The sequence below is a fragment of the Physeter macrocephalus genome, chromosome 12, assembly GCF_002837175.3.
Source record: "Physeter macrocephalus isolate SW-GA chromosome 12, ASM283717v5, whole genome shotgun sequence".
Lineage (NCBI taxonomy): Eukaryota > Metazoa > Chordata > Mammalia > Artiodactyla > Physeteridae > Physeter > Physeter macrocephalus.
The window spans coordinates 66,206,440-66,220,535 of NC_041225.1; the positions used below are offsets into that span (position 1 = coordinate 66,206,440).

Consider the following 14,096-nt stretch of genomic DNA (forward strand, 5'->3'; position numbering starts at 1 on the left):
AAAAAAAAAAAAAAAAAAAAAAAAGACCAAGGTTCTAATCCTAGTTAATCAGCTAAAAAGAACTGCCTTAGGTTATACAGAGTTCAGGGAAAACTGTGGATAAACTAGTGTAGCCCCTCCTCACTGCTGGAGCGCAGGCTTCCAGGAAGAGTATTCTAAACAAGGAGGAAGATGAGTTAGAAGATATGAGCTCTACTTCCCACGCTGCTACTAATTTGCTGTGACTCTATGAGTCCAGTTCACTCACATTACTTAGCGCTCTGCTTTCACATCTCTAAAATGAGAGGAATGTGCTCCTCATACTTTAGAGCTAGGAGAGAACTGATGTTCAAAGCTGAAACTGAATTCCGGAAGTCACACAGTTAATTGCTGGTTGAATCAGAACTAGAACTCAGGTCTCCTGATTTCAAGGTCTGTTTTTTCCCACTAGACGTGCCTTCTCTCTGAAATCTCTTCTAATTTTTTAAAATTGTATTTTATCATGGTAAGAACACCTAACATGAGCTCTACCCTCTTAGCACAATTTTAAGTGTACAATACAGTATTGTTAATTTTAGTCACCATGTTGTACAGCAGATCTGTAGAACTTACTCATCCGGTATAATTGACACTTTATGCCTGTTGATTAGCAACTCCCCATTTCTTCTTTTCTCCAGCCCCTAGCAACCACCATTCCACCCTCTAATTCTATGAATTTGACTATTTTAGATACCTCATATAAGTTGGAATCATGCAGTATTTGTCTTTCTGTGACTCGCTTATTTCACTCAGCATGATGTCCTCAGAGTTCATCCATGTTATCACATACTACAGAATATCCTTCTTTTTTAAGGTTGAATAATATTCCCTTGTATGTATATTCCACATTTTATTTACATATTCAATCAAAATCAGGACGAGATATCACCATGAGTAGGAATGCAAAATGGTTCAGCCACTGTGGAAAAGAGTATGGAAGTTCCTCAAAAAATTAAAAATAGAACTGCCATTTGATCCAGCAACCCCATTTCTATGTATTTATCCAAAAGAATTGAAATCAGGATTTTGAAGATATGTTAGCATTCCAATGTTTATTGTAGCACCCTTCATAATAGCGAAGATGTGGAAACAATCTAAATGTCTTTTTTTAAACAAACATTTATTGGGGGCCTATTGTCATCTGGGCACTTATCAAATTCATGGTCTCATTTATTCTTCACTGAGGTGTAACTCATTGTATTTTCATTTCATAGATTGAAAAAACAGTCTTAGTGAGGATACAGAGCTTAGTAAATTTACGCAATGCTAGTAAGTGGCAGTGGCCAAATTTTCACACAGATATGTTTTTGAGAATTATCTTCACCAGACCAAGCTGCCTCAGTTACTTATACATTAGTGAGAATTTAAATCAATGAATTCCCTGTCTTAAATACCTTTGTAAAACAAGCCTTATCTCTATTTTAAAAATAAAAGGCTCTATGTTTTGTTAGAGGAAATATATGCAGCAACTTGGTGGAAAGCAATTGTGCAAGGAGCTCTTTCTAGAACATTAATATTAAAGGATAATACAAAGTGATGTAGCTGAAATTCACTATGTTGATGTTTTTATCAGATCATTTCACGTTGAGTCCCAGATGACTGCTACACCTATATAAACTTTATGGTTTTTGTATTTATGCTCAGAGGCTACTTGTTTTCAAAGGGCAGGTTTTGTTTGTTTGTTTGTTTAACGATTAACTCTTTCTGGGACTTCCCTGGTGGCGCAGCAGTTAAGAATCCGCCTGCCAATGAAGGGGGCACGGGTTCAAGCCCTGGGCTGCGGAGCAACTAAGCCAGTGCGCCACAACTCCTGAAGCCCGCGCACCTAGTGCCCGTGCCCTGCAACAAGAGAAGCCACCGCAATGAGACGCCCGCACACCACAGCAAAGAGTAGCCCCTGCTCACCACAACAAGAGAAAGCCCGCGAGCAGCAACGAAGACCCAATGCAGCCAAAAATAAATACATAAATAAATAAATTTATTTTTTAAAAAAAAAGATTAACTCTTTCTAACACTAGCTTGTACTTTGGGAACTAAATTGCAAAAATATTTGATGGTCGTGCTTGGGTATATTAGCTCCTCCTCTCTCACCTCTGTTCCCATCATCCCCCTTATTACCTGACCTTTCATGGTACCTGGTGCACAAACACAAAAACATGCACATATTATAATATCATATATTTACCAAATGAATGAATGCACAATCTAAGAAATCAATATATTAAAGTTGAGGGCAACCAAGACCTTAGAGTCTTGGATTACTTGGACCATAATTAATTCAAAGATTCTTCCAGGAATGTTAGCAGACCATCTTGTCTAAAATATCATTGCAGGGCTTCCCTGGTGGCGCAGCGGTTAAGAATCCACCTGCCAATGCAAGGGACACAGGTTCGATCCCTGGCCCTGGAAGACGTCACATGCCGCGGAGCAACTAAGCCCGTGCGCCACAACAGCTGAGCCTGTGCTCTAGAGCCTGCGAGCTACAACTACTGAGCCCGCGTGCCTGGAGCCCGTGCTCTGCAACAAGAGAAGCCACAGCAGTGAGAAGCCCGCACACCGCAAGGAAGAGTAGCCCCCGCTCGCCGCAACTAGAGAAAGCCCGGGAGCAGCAACGAAGACCCAACACGGCCAAAACTAAAAACAAATAAATTAATTTTAAAAAAATCATTGCAGTGATGCACATTTTTGTCCAATAAGCCAAAGTAAGGAAGAGGTGTGTGGTAGGAATATCTACTACAGCAGAATATTCATTGCCAAAAATGTTCTGGGTAACGCATAGGAATTAATGACCAGAAAAGCTAAATTTTTCTTCAGCACAGTAAAGTCAAGTATATTTTGAAAGGCGTTGCTAACTCTCTTGGTTGCTAGACAAAAGAGCAAAGGGATCACTCTATCAAACAGCAACCTCCTGCTTGTGAGAAAAACAAAAGAAAAACGAAAACCTCCTCAGAATCAATGAAGTGATCCATGGGACGCCAGGCAGATGCCATCAGCCTCTCTCACAGGATTCACTATTGTTAATACACGCTGGAAGCAAAATGTGAGGCCCTGCTCCTTGTAATGATTTCTACTCCAAGAGATCAACCATGAAAGCACATGGAGGACCCTCTCAGTTCAAGTTTCAAAACCTCTGAGCTCATGGAATTGCTCTGGGCTAAGAGCCATGCCGAGTTGATTCCATCAGTAATTCCTCTTTGACTCCGAGCAGAGATTTGGTTCCATTTTTTGGTGCCTCACCCTACAAGAAAAAGGATATTCAAATTCCCTCCAAAAGCCCCCACTCCTTTTAGAAGTTTAGTATGTGTGTGAAAGTGCCTCAGAAAGAGAAACATAAATTTAAGATACAATTATTTTCCTCATAGAACGGCATTGGGCTACCTCAATTATAAACCACACTTTTAAAATCTGTTAACATTTCCTTCTGGGAAAGCCCCTTTGCCCTTTAATAGTAAAAGCTAATCAAGGCAGTATAATTTCTGGAGCTCATATTTGTGGGAGGAGAACGGCTGGCACTGGTGTGCTCATTGCTATGATGGTTTTCTCCTTCCTTTATGTCCTGAAATTATTGGGAGGCTCTAAGCTAATTCTTGAAAGTATGCAGAGGTACTTAGGCAAGCCAGGAGCAGAGATGGAATTGAGCATTGCACTGACATCATTCTATGTTTGGCACGTATGGCACATCTCTAAAGCAATACCAACTGAACACACTGCTTTATTCTGAACTCTCGCTGGCTTTAAGTAGCAGTCTTAATTACAAGCAGGCTTGCTTTTTATCATTTACAGTCCCACAGTTCTCCATTTATTTGACTAGGAAAATTCAATTTTTCTATAGAGGTATTTTCAACCTTTATATTTTTAAGTACCTGCAAAATAAAATGGGATCCTGCAGTGATCTCAAAACCTGCTTCTCATATGCATTAAAAAAAAAAATCCTCATCATAATCTCTGCAACTGGGTCAGCTTGCACAAAGATACTCAGGGTAGCCATGAGTGCTTTCAGCACCCTGCAATCCTTGTAAGTGACACCTCATAATAGTGCAAATGAAGCATGGCATGAGGAGAAAATGAAGAAGAATGGACCTGGATAGTCAACCCAGCAGTTTTCAAAACATAGAAGGTAGGCTAAATTTTGTTCCATAAAATACACCACACATGATTTTTCTTTTACACATTCAAGCACATATATTCTTTCCCTATTATGAGAAAAATGTCTTATGACTCCAAGAAATTCTACTATAAGCAAACAGGGTAGCTCGTGTGTTCATCTACATACGTATATTGGCCACAGTCTCACATTTTTAACCAAACCTCATTTACACCTGCCTTGATTTTCAGCCAGGAATTTATCATGTTGTCGTTCACCTTTGTGCTTTCCCTTCACCCTCATCTATTAGGCTCAAAGATTATTTCCTTGTGGGCCCTTTGTCTAATTAGCTGAATATTCAAGGAGTTTACTGACCCAACACATTCACCATCACCTCTTTCTTATCAGGTTTCTTTTAAGCCATCACCCTGCCTGCCCCGCTCTCAGCCCCTCTGGAACCCCACCTCACTCCCATCTCTCCATCCCCCACCCTCAGAGGCTTATTTCATCTTTAATGTTCTTGGGTTGTTCTCTAGCCAGAGTTTTTTCCCTTTTTTCAAGGGAGGCAAGAGATGAAGTGTGAAAAATTCACACCGGCTTTTATTCGGCAGAGGTTGGCTACTGACAGGTAAGTTTGCTACTATGATTAAAAAAAAAAAAAAAAAAACAGCGGGGGTAAAGAAAGAATCAGAAAGCTTCCTCCAAAAGTGTGTGTGAGCAGGGTGGGGAGAGTTTCAAAAAGTAACAAACACGACCATATTATGGAACCTTCAAAGGAAAGAGAAAGTTTTCCGACCCAAAAGAATAATCACAACCGCTGCTCACATACCCTTTCCTCCACTATCCATCTATCCTTTCTCTTTCCCAGCGACAGATATGCCTGGTTCCTCATTCACGTACAGAGACAATCCCTATATTCTGGAGGGAAGGAAATGTTTGTAGAGACCAGCAGACGTGGGCCTGACTGGGGTAGAAGCTACAGAGGTGAGAGGACAGGTGTCCTCTCTGCGGCAGGGTTCCCTTGGTCTTCTCCTCTCCCCACGTCCCCCGGGAGCTCTCCCTTTTCAGCCACATCCCTCGGGAGAGAGGCAGAGCCACAGAAAATGAGAAGTTAATATGCATATGAGATTATTAGCCAAGTGCTTCCCACTGGTACAATTAAGCGCCCAACCCCCTTGAATACCCCCATCTGGCTCACCGCACCCACGCTCTGTCTGCCCCTCATGTGCCCGGGCTCGCCTCCCTCCCCCAGGACTCACACAATTTTGCACAAAGGCCAGGCAGTGGGGTGAGAACTGCACCCGGGAAAGGGAGCAATAAGCTCCCAGAATACTGTGAGCGAGTGGGGAGAGCAACAGCAACTCCTTGCTGTTTCTGAGGGATCTATCCTTTCTGTCACTTTTTCCATAAAAGCCCCCTTTGGAGGCGTCACTCATGTCTCCAGCCTGGGCACTGCTTAACTGGAGAGAGTCCTTGAGAGGGAACTGGAAGAGGAAAGGAAGGGATTCCCCGGCCCACTGTGAGGGAAGCCAGTCCCTGGGGAAGGGGGCCATCCCAGTATAACTAGCAGCTGCTGGGGGAGAGGAATTACCTAGGGAAAGGGGCAAAGGATCCAGAGAGGAACCAAGTCTGAAAGGGAAAGGGGCCCTACAAGCAAAAGAGGGGGAAAGAGATGTGAAAAGAAGAGCGTCCATAACTTTCACCCTGCTTTTTAAAGCAGCGGACTTTACACTGGGGAAGAAGAAGAATTGGGAGTGGGGGAAGACTCACAAAAAACAGTTGATGTTTTATTTATTGGCAATTCAGGGAATCTGAAATAGGCATTTATCTGAAGATGCCAGGAACCTGGCCTTACACTGCTGGTCATTCTGGAGAAGAAACCTGCCAAACAAGGCTTGTCTCCACACTCTGCTCTTTAGAAAGGAATTCCCAGTGAGGAGAACAGCTTCTCTCTGCTCTAACTTCTCCTCCTTCAGGCAGACCTCCTGGCTTAGACCAGCCAGCATTGCCCCACCTGCCCTCCTTGGGAAGCACTATACTCTGAGGAGGGAGGAAGCAGGACTTCCCTTATCCCAGCAGCCTTCAGACATGATCCAAAAAGAAGTAAGTGTGTGGGATGACGGAAAGGGGATGGTGTTCAGAGGTCCCCGCTAAACTGGGTAGGAGTTGGCAGGCCCTAGAGAGGGTGCCTCCATCACCCTCCTACTTTCTCCAATTAAGGGAAGAGGTGGGGGAAAATGGAATTAGCCTCCAGTTTAGTGAGTCCCGGGACCTGCCACTTCACCGACACTGCAGTCTGAGCACTCCTTGGAGGAACGTGCGGGCTGGAACCTCTCCCTCCCCCAGACCAGGGAAAATGGGCAGGAGGTGGGGCAGCACACGGAGCACAGACAAAAGGTTCGGCAGAGCCCTCCTCTCTCAGGAGCTCAGGTCCCTAGGCTGAGCCCGGCTCCGCACTCGGCCACGCCGAGTGACCTTCTCGCTAGAAACGCCCCCTTCCCGCGGGGCCCAGGATGGTCTTCTAATAGGTGCCCACGTCTCTCTCCCGGCACCCTGACAAGGAACGCCCCTCCCACCCCTCACCGCAAACACCCGCGACGCCTTCCTCCAACCCCTTTCTATTGTCTTCAAAGAGATAAGTGGCTCCCACCCAACACACCCAAATGCACCTCTCTTTCTCGCGCTCCCATTTCTCCGAGCCCTAAGGGCCGAGAAGCGAGCGCAGGGTCGAAAGGGGGGCGCGAGGGAGTAAAACCCGCGAGAACTTGACATCGCAGACCCACCGTGTCCACCTCGCAAGGATGCCGGTGACCTGTAGATTGCAATAGGCACTGAATGATGCTTGCTGCTGCCATGGAAATGGTGGATGTGGTGCGCTCCCAAACTGGACGCCCCCCACGCCACTCCCAGGAGGCCGCTGAGGGTGAGCGGGACTATCCAGAGCAGGGCGAGGCGCCCCCCTGCGCCGCCGCCGCCACTGCCGCCGCCGCCGCCCCCGGGCGAGCCCAGCTCGGCGCCGCACCGGAGCATCCTCTGGTACATGGCTGGGCGCCCGCCGAGGGGCAGCCGCCGCGGGAGGCAAAGTTTGGGGCGCGGTGAGGGGAGAGGGCGCCGGGGAGCAGCGGGCGGCTCAGGGTGGGCTGCGGGGCTGGCCGCCTCACCGCGTCAGGGCACCCATCCTCTCCCTCCTTCGGACAGTCTTCTCGGGGTCCTGGAGTCCGCCGTGCCTCGCACCCCAAAGAATCCGAAACATAGCCGAGGTGAATGCAGCTGATGGGGGCTTGTCCGAAAAGGCAGCCCCGGGGAAGAGCAAGCACGGAGCGGGCGGCTGCTCCCAGATTTCCGGGGCTCCAGGTTCTCGAGAGATACTCCCAAAGAGTTTCGGGCGAGAGTGCGTGCCGGGGGGGTGGGGAGCGGGGAAATGGTTTAAAGCTCCTCCCGGAGGGTCCTCACTTCTACATGACAGCCATCCACCGCGAATCCACTAGGTAAATCCATTTAGCATTGTGTGGGGGGACTGGGGAGGCCACTTCGCCGGCCCAACCTCCTTTCAACGGAGAAGCAGACCCCATGGACTCGAGGCGCCCCGTCCCTCCATTCAGCCCGGGCCGGCTCGCCCGCTCGCGCCAGCCTCCCCCGGGCAGCGCGCGGAGCAGCGGCGCGCATCGCCTGCTCCCGAGGCAATCTCCGCGTCTGCCGCCTCCTGACACTTACGCCCGGCGAGGGGTTCAGAGGGAAGAGTGCACCCTTATGAAGGAAGCGGGGATCGAACGGGGGAAAGAGAGCTGGGGAAAAGCAGAAGCACACAAAGGAGTGGGGGGAATAAAGAAAAGGAAAAAGAAAAAAAGAAAAGAAAAGAAAAGAAGAACCACACACGCTGGCGAAGCGAGGGGCTCTATGCAAATCTGCAGTCTCCAAACAGCAAATCACTGGAGCTCGGATGCAATGCAGAGGACGAGCCTATGTAACGAGGGAGGCTGGTCTAGCTTCCCACAGAAATCGCCCCGCTTTGCCTCTCTCAAGCATTCTCCACACACCAAAGGGACACGTGTACGGCGATGCGGGGAACACCTAAAAAAGCAACGCTCCCTCCTCTGCCAGGTGATCCCTCCGTCTGAATTACAACGGCAAACGGCACCCTTCCCCTACCCCTATGGTTTAGATGTAACCAGTGTCTTGAGAGCTCTTAAAAGGGAAAGAATTCTGCTCTTTTTATTGGACCAAACTTGTTCTGCCAGGTGTTCAAACCCAGTCTGCTAAATATGGCTTGACACCATCTACTCAAGCATCAGTTTTGATGATCTGTTAATTACACATATTACTCATAACAAAGGGCCCTCGTTCCCACTACAATATCATACCTCACATAAGGCAGTAGAAGTGCAGGGAATCAAAATACACAAGGAAGAAAAAGAATGAGTAAATTTGGCAGCTGAGGAAGAGAAAGAGAATAAAAAGGAAAAAAGGAGACAGGTGAGAAAGAGGACAGCAGAAGAGAGAAACAGGATGAATGAGATTGCTTGTGTTTTGGTCAAACATTTTAGGAATCTTTAAGAACCCCCAAGATCTCTATAGAAGCCCAGCTATGATGATCTCTTATAAGGGTGGAGTTCTGCCTTTCTCTTACCATGTTTCATAAGGAAAATAACATCAGGAAATTTAAATCTAGTGCCTCCAAAGAAGAGGGGACATTATATTCTACTGGTGAAATGAAGAATATTTAACTGAAAGCCATGTATCCTGGAAAAAAGACCAGCAAAGCCAACACAAAACTAAGAGTAAAAGTCTAGCACGGCAAGTGGACTTAGCGAGGAGGACCACAGTCACTGGAGGCTAGCAGACGGGATTTGGAACTGTGATTAAAACAGTTCCCTGGTTTCTAAAAGATGATAAAAACTATGACATGATTAGTGGCTGGACATTTTTTGTTTTTATTCCTACTTAAAGACAAAGGAAAACAACTCTGACTAGGTACCACTTCTCACAGGCTCCTGTCCATATAATCCTTTACATCAACAAATACAAAGTCGTGTCCTGAAAAAGTAGCTCTAGAAGGATTTGATACAAATCAGCCACTCACCAAAGTGCTCATTTAGACTTACATATTGCTTCCTAGTTCATTCAAATAGTCAACCCTGGGACTCTGATGGTCACTATGTTACCAGTGTCCAAGGGCCACCAAACCAAATTTGTAGCAATCCAGCACCTCACATCCTTGGGAAAAGTTTATGTTATTCTACTAAAAATTTAATACTTCAGTAGTTCCCTAATCGAGACAGCTTAGGCATGCTAGAGAAGGTGCTTTTATCTACTTAAACACGCCTTGTCTCCCTCCCACAACTGCTCAAAGACCAACAGAACGTAAATCCTGCACTTTCCACTGTGGTCTGTTCCCGTCCTTATCCCCAGGCCATTTCCTCCTCTTTTTGTTATCTTTTAGCGTGTGTTTTTTAATTCATTAGTCAAGGGTTGTGAATATTCATTTTTAAAATATCCAGTAAGCTTCAAAGGGATAAAAGAGGAGCACTGGATTAGGAGTCGAGAAACCTGGGCTGCCTTCTTGGCGCTGCCATTTACTGGTTACGTCGCATTTGTTATTTAGCCTCTCCCCAAGGCTCCATGGCTTCCTTTATAAAATAGTCATGTCCCTGTCTTTCCTGACAATCCCACAGGGCAGGAAGGATATAATGTAATATTTAATGAGAGAGTGCTTTAAAATATACCAAACGCTCCCCACAGTGCAGGCAGTCTGTCTCTCCTTCCATATAGGTCTAACATATTCCAGCTGATTGGTCTATATCATTCATTTGGTTCCCTTCCATCTATAGAAAGGTAGAGCACTGCATTGTTCCCTGATACCCTCATCTATGGTGATGATCTGTCCTTCCCTCCCTAACTAGATGGTAGATTCCTGAAGGGGAGAGGAGACAAATCTTCATTTGTACTCCCTCTAGTGCCCAGCCATTTGTGAAACATAAGGTAGTCTCTTAAATCACTGTGAACACTGAAATAGGAATACCAATCCACTGCTCCTACGGCTTAGGTTCCTACAAGCCTCTGGTCACAACATTTTCATCAACAGATTGATATTTAACCTTAGTTTATGTGTTTTCTGTTCAAAGACATCTTATTGAATATATATTGTTGATTCGTTCACATTGAACTCATAGCCAACATCACTATAACTTAAGCCTGGACGAAGCTCAACTCACATACTTATTTTCTCTGTAAGACACACCATGGCTTTCTTTGCTCAGGAACATTAAACAGCACTTCAGCACTATGTTTAGGGACCATTTTAAACAGCAAAATCACCAACGAAAAGAACAAAAATGTGAAAAATATGGTACTAAATAGACCACACAAAGGATGTTTGTTTACAGTATGAGCTGAAACAAGAGGGCAGAGCGTTGCCTTGTTTGACCTCAACTGGGAACGTGGGTGTTGGGGACTCTTTTTGACACTCTGTGCATGTCTGTTAATAACCGCCTCAGTGCCATGGGTATTGATTTGGGGGTTACAAATTTTAGTGAGGAGGTGAGGTCATACCCATGAATAACAGCGATTGACTGTATTTGTTACTTTCTTGAATGTACAGGGAAGGATGGGGCTGGGAGAATTTGGGGAATGATTTGTATAAATTAAAGCCATAGGAATAGAGTAAATGTAGAAGATTCTGATGAACCTTTCCAAGAGCATTCTCTTGGAAGAAAATGAAGAAAAGACTCCTCTGACTGTCTTGTATTGTCTTAGGCCTTGGGAGATAAAGGTAGGGTTAGGGAAGGCATAGGCCAGAAATCTCGGTCTTACTGGAGTCTCAAGGGCTAACGAGGAAATATTTATGGCTGCCTTGAAAGAAGAAATTGTAGCTGTTGTGTTTTCAGGTAGATGTCTAAGGCACCTTTGCAGTACCTAGGAGGTTCTTGGGTGGATTCTGTGATACTGATGCTGCAATATGTGTTATAAATGGCTGTTATGGTGGAACAAGGAGCAAATTCTCTGTCTAGGCAGTGGAGAAAAGTCCTGTGAGCAGACTCATGCCTAATCTGGATGAAGCAAATAAAGCTTGCGCTTACTCTTCATGTCTCTTCAGCTGGTCAGTTCTTTGGCTGGAAGTGTATTATCTAAAGGAAACTGAGGGGACTTCCCTGGTGGTACAGTGGTTAAGAATCCGCCTGCCAAAGCAGGGGACACGGGTTCGATCCCTAGTCCCGGAAGATCCCACATGTCGCGGAGCAACTAAGCCCGTGGGCCACAACTACTGAGCCTGCGCTCTAGAGCCCGTGAGCCACAACTCCTGAAGCCCGTGCACCTAGAGCCCGTGCTCCGCAACAAGGGAAGCCACCGCAATGAGACCCCGCACTGCAACGAAGAGTAGCCCCCACTAGCTGCAACTTGAGAGAGGCCCAGGCGTAGCAACGAAGACCCAATGCAGCAAAAATAAATAAATTTATTAAAAATAAAATAAAGGAAACTGAGGGAGCACTGACAAATTGTTCTCAGGTGAGTAAAAAATTGGTTGGAGGAGACATGGTGCTCGGCTGCTTGTAATTTACTCTTAAATACTGCAGCATGGACAATGTGATATAAATGTGTGTTAGTGCAGTTCTGTGTCTCAGGAGGTTGGTTGCTTTCATCAGGAATGTACGCTCCAACATCTCAGCCAGAATTACAGAAGTCAGAGGTGACTTCTGGAAGTCTTGAGTTATCATCATCTCCAATCATGATGTGGCTTTGTTCATTAATTATAATGTATGTTGGAAACAGATTATCATCGTTGACATAAATGGCTTGTCAGTTGGTTAATGGAGGTTAGGGGTGGGTTCTCTTTGGTGAAATCATTAACATTCAAGATATGTGGACTGGCCAAACTTTTTGTAAACATGCTTTGCTTCTATTTGAATAGAGTATATGAATCTATAAGGCCTTTCACCCTTTACTATAAGGAATGGTGTCATATTAGTAATAATAAGAACGAATACATTCATAACTGGCACAACTCTGAGAGGTGTAAATGTATGAGCTCATTTAATCATCACAAAACCATATGAAGTGGGTGCTATCATTGATCCCTAACAAACCTTAATCACCTAATTCTGACAGATGATGATCTGGATGCTGCCACTGAAATATTGCCATATTTGCTTTAAGAAAACCTATTTGCAAGACACTTTGGGGTACCTAAAAGAACCAAGAGCTGGAACTTCATCAAGCTTCCAGAACATGCTGTAAGATTTTGTACCTACTTATTAATAAGTGTCTGTTTCTGTAACAGAAGTTGGTCTGCATCTTAAATCCACTAGGACCTGTGGAAACGCTTGGAAGAGTGGTTGACCCTCCCCTGCCTCTGACCACTGTGGGTACCTAGCTCTACCAAGAGAATCTAATAGCTGCGCATAGGGAGTTATTCTAGATGCATTCATAGCTGATGATTAATAATGAACGAGAAGGCAGGTAGCCTACGTCAGACAACCATGTAAGAAATGGGAGATGGGCTTGAAAGCTGAAGGCACAAAAGAAAGGAAATGGAAGGAGAAAGAGAAAAAGAGTGTGTAGAAGGGGGAGTGTACACAGAAATGGAAAAGCACAGGTTATTTCAAACTATTTTTTCATATTCCTAAAATCACCCTTCTGTCTCAAGAAACAAAATGGTTGTCAGGCAGACACTTTCAACCTTTTCGTGTTTTTCTTAAAACTTAATTGGAAATTGTTACAGCTCAGTATTAAGCTTTTAAAATAGAAAAGTAGACAATATAACGGCAGAGAGGAAGTATATTAAAACCTACAGGCAGCACCAATCTTTTAAAAATTAAAAACGAGCAGAGTGTCAGTCATGCATTTTGCATTTCTACTGACGTCAGCACAAGAAAAGGCAAAGAGACCCCACATATCCATCTACCTGCATTTCTGAGTTGGGATTGAGAGAGAGTAAAGAGAGAGAGGCTCAGGAGAGGATGCTGTCTGTGAAGTTGCAAAGACAAACCTCTGATCCCATTACCTTTCTGGGTTATTGCAGGTCCCTAAAGGTGTTCTGAGAAAAGATCAGAATAGATCAGAAGAGTAAGGACGCTGAGAGAAAGGAAGGAAGGAAGGAAGGAAGGAAGGAAGGAAGGAAGGAAGGAAGGAAGGAAGGAAGGAAGGAAGGAAGGAGGAAAGGAGTGGGGAGGAAGAAATGGAGGAAGGGGGAGGGAGGGAGGGAGGAAAAGAAAGAAAAGAAAAGAAAGAAAAGATGCCAGGGCTAAAAGCATCCCTGGAGATTTTGTAGTACAATCTCTTCAGGTGATAAACTTGAGGCCCACAGAAGTAATAATGTTACCAAAAAGTCAGATTTATTTATGAAGTGTTTACTTAACCGGAAGTGAACTTTTATCTCCCACCACCCATAGTCCAGTCATAGATGCAGAACGGGAAATTCAGTCAGTGTACCTATTACCTAGAACCTCCACACTGAGGGAGAGTAGCGGGAACCCAGCGTGAGCCAACATGATGCCCAATTCACTCAGAAGAAATTAAAGCTTGCAGTTCAATTTCTGAAATATGAATAGATTTATTCAGTCACAGTTAGTTGTGTTTAGGACTGAAGTATTTTGTGCCAGTGGTCCCCAACCGTTTTTGCACCAGGGACTGGTTTTGTGGAAGACCATTTCTCCACGGACGGTGGGGTGGGGGGATGGTTTGGGGATGATTCAAGCGCATTACATTTATTGTGCACTTTATTTCTATTCTTATTACACTGTAACATATAATGAAATAATTATACAACTCACCATAATGCAGAATCAGTGGGAGCCCTGAGGTTGTTTTCCTGCAACTCGATGGTCCCATCTGGGGGTGACGGGAGACAGTGACACCCAAAGTGTGTTGCCTATGTCCAGTCTATTCTGTAAGATGCAGCTCAATTGTCAGTTGCCACTCACTGATAGGGTTTTGATATGAGTCTGCAAGCAATTGATTTATTACGGTCTCTGTGCAGTCAAACCTCTCTGCTAATGAT

The 14,096-nt window shown here is 45.1% G+C and overlaps 1 protein-coding gene across 22 annotated transcripts in view; it reads right to left on the reverse strand.

Annotated features, from left to right (window-relative positions):
* NRXN1 (neurexin 1) overlaps positions 1 to 14,096 on the reverse strand; it is a 1,147,673-nt gene that overhangs the window by 429,943 nt on the left and 703,634 nt on the right. For 3 of the 22 annotated variants that reach the window (XM_024118777.1, XM_024118776.1, XM_024118774.1), the window contains exon 1: positions 6,886 to 7,144. The exons of 18 other annotated variants lie outside the window; for them this stretch is intronic. In XM_024118777.1, coding sequence (XP_023974545.1) covers positions 6,886 to 7,144 — 259 coding nt within the window. Of the gene's footprint in view, positions 1 to 6,885; positions 8,001 to 14,096 lie in introns of those variants that run through there. One more of the 22 variants, XM_024118775.1, reaches the window with a different exon arrangement.